Below are 6063 nucleotides of genomic sequence, written 5' to 3' on the forward strand. Positions count from 1 at the left end.
TAAAAGAATAACAAGAAGAAAATCTAAATAATATAAACATAAAAATAATAAAATAAGAATAATATAATAATATATAGATAAACATATGATATAGATAATATAAACAGAGAAATAAATATAAAAATACGATAGATAAATAACATAATAATAAAAGAATATAAATAATAAAAATAATTAAATACGATTCATCAAATCATCTATTTCATTAATATTTCATACAAAATGAATAGAAATAATCATAAAATATAAACATAAATATTTACATATTCTGTATTTATCATACTTTTTATTTTTATTTTAGGAGCAAAATATAATAAAGTGGAATATTCTATGGATGCAAATTTTTTTGCTTCTTTTTTCTTTTTTGTAAATTATTTAGATGTATTATTTCTTTGCTAATTTTCGTGCCAATTATTTTATTTGTTTGTGAACATCTAATAATATTGTTTTTATGTTTTGTTAATTTGATTTTACAATACTTTTACTATAACTAAATATTTCATTGTTGTCTTTTATTTTCATCTCATTATTCTTTTTAAATTATTAATCATTTCAATTATTTTAATAGAACAGAAATTGCAATAAGTTATTTCAAATCATTTCTTAATAATATTGAATTTCATTAATATATTATTGTGAGTTATTATTTTCACTTTTTTATTTTATTCCTTATTCAGTTTTTAAATGAATGATGAATTTTACATCATTCAATATAGTTTAATACGCTTTTTGCTATGTTTCTTCTTTATATTATTTTTAACTATTTTTCATTCTTTTAATCAGTTAAAAATTATTTTCTTGTTCTTTATTTTTTCTTGTTTTGTAATTTATTTGTTTAAACGTTTATTGTTTCATTTCATTATTTTTATTTTCTTATTTCATTATTTTGTATTTATGTATATTCTTTGATTTTCATTTCTAGAAATTAGCATTATTTCTTTAGAGAATATACATTACTTTGAATTTCTCAAAAAATAATAAAGTTTATTGTTCAATTCATACTCTCAATGTCATGTTACAGATTATTTCTTTTTATTTTTATTTGATATTTTATAGAAAGAATACTATCTTCATCAACTTATTTATTTAAATAATTTTATTTATACAGAATATTGTTTGTTTTTCTTTTGAATTAATTATTTGGTTTGTGTAATTACTTATATTCTTCTTTATATTGTATGTGTTATGTTATATTTATTCTGAACAAATGATAAATAGAACAAAATAAAGACACAAACAAATTAGATTGAATGAAAATATCAATAATAGTAACAACATCATAAAACATATTCCAATTAATATATTGTTTATAAAATAAATGGTATAAAACATTAAAAATAAGAATATAATGAATTTTTAATGAAAAATTAAATTAAAATTGATTGTTCTGTTTCATTAATTTCTCACCACATTCAATTCCTGCTTTCTTTGCAGTTTCTTTTTGTTGAACATTTTGTGTCACATCCATATTATTTGCAAATAAATAAACACTAGAATATGGAATTCCATACATTTCACAAAAACATTCAATAGGTTTTTCAGCATTCACAGCAGTTTCTTTTGTTGTTCTTCTACAATTTGGCATACAAACAACATATTTCTTTCCAAAATTCTCTTTAAATGATTCTTTGCATGTATTATTATCAAAGTCAAATACACAAATCATTCTATCAATAAAGTTCTTAACTTCTCCAGGAATTGAAAGCCAAAATACTGGATGTGCAAATAAAACAATGTCTGCATTAAGAAATTCATTTGCTATTTCTATAAATTCGTCTTTTTCTGTACAAAATAATTCTTTGTGAGGAACACAAGCAAAACATTCACTACATCCACTAACTGCTTTCTTTGTTAAATTAATGGTTTTTACATCAATTTCCATCTTTGATTTAAGTCCTTCAATAAAAGCATTTGCATAAGCAGCACTATTAGAATTTGCTCTAAGAGTACCAAGAAGAACAAGAACTTTAGCAACCATTAATTTGATGAAATAAGTTCATTAGAAAACAGTTTAAATACGATTTAGTCATTCTATTATTAGTACAGAGCTCAATAAAAAAATCAATTCGTTTAAGATGATGTACTAAATAATAGTTTTCAAACCAAAATCCAATAACAAAACATTCATTAAAAAAACTCAAGACAACGTTCGATCAATTAAGATTAGTTTCGACGTTTTTAGAAAAATTCTTTTGCCAGATGAATTTTTTAGAATCTTTATTAATAGATTAATTCCATTGGTTTATTTTTTCTTTTTTTTAAAGAAATAAGAAAGAATGTGGCATGTCTAAAACACCACACAAACATTAATATAATTGATGTTTTAACTCTCTTTGTTATTTTCTGGTTATGACAGTGTATTTAAATTAGAAATGTATTAGGGAATACTGCAAAGGGTGTAGCATGATGTTATGATAGAATATTACATGGTGTAATATAAGGAAGTACTAAAGTGTAGGTAAGACTAAAAGAAAATTAAACATAATAATATAATGGGAATGAAATACTCTCTTCTCTCATTCATAAAATTAAGAAAAAAGGAAAAAGAAAATGTTTAAAATTAAGACAGAAAATAAACTAATGGTTAAAAAGAAGAAATAAGCAGAAGAAGTTTGAAAAACCTTAATAAAAAGAAATAAAGCAAAGAAGTGATTTTCTCAATTTGCAAGAAAAACATAAATGATAAGTTAAACAAATAGATTACTCTTTTTTAAACAGCTCAGGGATTAATCTCGGCTAAACTAGGAAGAATATATGAAAAATCTATTAACACTTAATTAAGTAATTTTTAATTATTCATTAATAATAATTTTGAATTGAATGTACTGGTATTATTAAGACAAAGTGATAAATGAATGATGATAATCAATGAAATGAAACATAATCAAACTGTTATTAGATATATTCAACATAAAATAATAAAATAAAGAATGGTGAGTTTTAATAATCATTAAATTCAAAACTAAATAACAACTTAAATGAAGAATATTTATATTAATGATGGTTGAAAAACATCAGTTCACAAGAAATAAATCATGACGAATAAAGTGAAACATTCACTTCTCAATATGATGAAAATATAACTATTAAATAAATAATAATTTATTTATTATCTATTCAAGGATATGTTGTAGAAAGAGTTTGAATTATTTATTATGTTCATTATTCATTGCCAATCTCATTGTCTTTAATTTTCTGTTTTTTTGTTTTGTTGATAGTTAGTTTCTGTCACTTTCAATGAAATAGCAAAGAATATCATTGCTTTTCATTATAAATAATGTTATTATGAAGAGACATTAACATACTGCATTATTTGATTATTATTTTCATATTTATTTTTGTATAATTCATATTAAATGTTCACAGAATCATTATTGATTTTTTAACTGATGTTTTTGTATAACTGTGTGATATAATTAGTACTATGAACTTATCATAATATGAATATTTCATTTGCTAATGAATAAAATAAAGTTAAATTATCTCAATATTCATTGACAATAACATATATTTTATCTTATACACATTGTCTCATTGGCAGTGATTAAATAAACAAATACATCTTAATACTTTAATGATTTAATTAAATACTTTAATATTATGATGTATATTTTCTTCATTAACAATTTCGTTGTTTATTTATTGAATTTAGTTGATAATTCATTATTAACACTACAACAACGTTTTGAATATCTTTTACTGAAGACATTTGACTATTTTCTTTTTAGTTTGTTGTTTAATATCTTTTGAATATCAAATCATTCTTATTTTTCGTTCAATTCACTATTTTTCTACATCAAATCGTTGTATTGTTATGTTCTGATGAGTATTCATTCAATTCAATGAATGTAAGATGTTATGAATATTGTGTATTTTCTTCATTTGACTATTCTTGTTTATTTGATTATAATACCATAATAAATTTAATAACATCAACTTCACTAAATCAAACAATGTCATATTTAGTATTAAATGAGAGTTTACATTCATACAAGAGTCATTTTGTACAATTACTTTATAATAATTCATTAGTCAAATGTAAAAACATTTAGAATCTTTCAAATGAAGCAAAACATATATTTTTATTGTGAAACAAAATAAAATACATTTAGTTGATATTAATATAATTCACAAATAGAAACAACAAATAAAATGAATATGATGTTAATCTTAAATAGTAACAAGGAATTATAGAAATAAATAAATAAAAATGACAAATGTACTTTTAATTATATAAGAATTTCTAACTGAATTTGATACTTCTCTTTATCTATAACAAGAATATGTTTTAGTAAAAATAAACAAAAGATAAACGTCAATTAAATATATATTACAATAATTCTAGTGTCACTTCTACTCCATAATGATCAGACATATAAGGAAATGGTTTGTTTGTTGTTTGAAATTTACATACATTTGTTTGAATGGCTTTTAATTCTTTTCTTTCTCTTCCATTCTTAATTCCCCAAATATAATCAAGTCGTGCATTAATCGGTGCTGGAACTTTAGATGTAATAACTGTGTCAACTTGTTCTCCATCTATAACTTCACTGTGTGTGATTGGATGAACTTTCTTATCCTCAAACAAAAAGTCATGTGCTTCAATATCAAATTCATTAGAATGGAGAGTGGTAAGAAAATCATCATATTCTTTTGTTCCTCCTTTAATGTTTAAATCTCCTTCAAATATGATTGGATCATTGTCATATGCTGTACATTCATTAATAAAATGAAGACATTCATTGATTTGTGTATTTCGATGACGTCTTGATTTGGCATTGTCTTCTCTACTTTCATAATAATCTGCTTGAAGATGTGTAGAAAACAGATGAATTTCTTTTCCAAATCCAATGTCAATTTTTGTATGAATAACTCCTTTTGCAGATGCTCCATCTGAATAACATCCTCTTGTATAAATCTTTTGGTGTTGACTTACAATGGGAAAACGTGATAATATACATACACCACCATCAACTGGATAGATAGGCCATTTTGGTCTTTCCAGATGAGCTTCATACACAAATCCTTGTTGTTTTGCTTTTTCTATGAAGATTCGTCGTTTAGATGAAAATGCACCAAACAACTCTTGAAATGCCACTATGTCATACTTGTTAAGTTCTTCATCACAAAACGTCATTAGTCTTTCTTTCTTATAATCATTTCCTCGTGCAGTAATTCCTGGTGGACGACAATAAATGTTGTAAGTAAGTATTTTGATTGTTTGTCGATGAAGGGGATTGTTCATCGTTTTGTTGTATGAAACATGACATTCAGTCAGATTTAAAGTGGAAAATATAATCGATTCTTTTGTTCATTTTTATTTTTAGAGCAGTGTTGTTTGTGTTTTATACTCTATGATAGGAGCATAATGCCTAAGATATGTAATTCTGCTTCTGATAATATTCTTGGATAATGTCATTCTCCATCTGAAGAATATGTATTTTTATCAATCCTCTTCTTTTCTAACAAGTTAAAGAACTTCATGAAAGATGTGACTGACAATTCTCACATTGAGTGTTAATGTATGAAAAATTCTTCATTCAACAATAATCGAAATAAACGATAAAATAGTGTGTTTGTTGAATTATTTCAGAATTTCATTGATTATTGTATTTTCTTTATCTTTATCATTCATAATACTTCAATACCAATATTAATCATAATTGTTTATTTCCTACAAACAATTCTATTATGTTTTGATTTGGAATAACATCAAATAAAGTATTAGTGTATATTTAGTATTTATATTTAATTTATGACAATTTTTGGGTGTATTTAGAAGAATAAAATGATTAAGAACAATTATATATTTCAACTTCTTGATTGTTTATTCTTTTGTATTCTTTATTTCTATTTCTCTACTTTTTATTGTTGTAGTTTCATTCATTTTTATATTCAATCTTGTTGATGTTATCATTGTTTCTCTATTTCTTTCATTGTTAATTTTCTTTATAATATTTTTAATTGTTATTTGTATTATTCTTATTGTTGTTGTTATTTATTTATTTGAATTGTTCTTATTTTTATTTCATCTTCTTGTTATTTAGTGTTTAACTTTCTTTT

General features: G+C 22.9%; 2 protein-coding genes across 2 annotated transcripts, besides 2 other annotated features; both read right to left on the reverse strand.

Moving 5' to 3' along the window:
* Positions 1-1372: 1372 nt before the first annotated feature.
* On the reverse strand, positions 1373-1978 carry EHI_022600 (iron-sulfur flavoprotein, putative; the record flags this gene model as incomplete). The annotated part of the gene is made up of 1 exon (XM_643169.1): positions 1373-1978. One exon carries the CDS (start codon positions 1976-1978, stop codon positions 1373-1375), a length of 606 nt encoding a protein of 201 aa, XP_648261.1.
* A 300-nt stretch (positions 1979-2278) lies between these two features.
* Positions 2279-2791: a repeat region.
* Positions 2792-2891: 100 nt separating this feature from the next.
* Positions 2892-3111: a repeat region.
* A 1219-nt stretch (positions 3112-4330) lies between these two features.
* EHI_022610 (phospholipase C precursor, putative) lies at positions 4331-5245 on the reverse strand (the record flags this gene model as incomplete). The annotated part of the gene is made up of 1 exon (XM_001913398.1): positions 4331-5245. One exon carries the CDS (start codon positions 5243-5245, stop codon positions 4331-4333), a length of 915 nt encoding a protein of 304 aa, XP_001913433.1.
* Positions 5246-6063: the final 818 nt, after the last annotated feature.

Source organism: Entamoeba histolytica, genomic scaffold (genome assembly GCF_000208925.1).
Source record: "Entamoeba histolytica HM-1:IMSS scf_1104750516639 genomic scaffold, whole genome shotgun sequence".
NCBI classification, from domain to species: domain Eukaryota; phylum Evosea; order Mastigamoebida; family Endamoebidae; genus Entamoeba; species Entamoeba histolytica.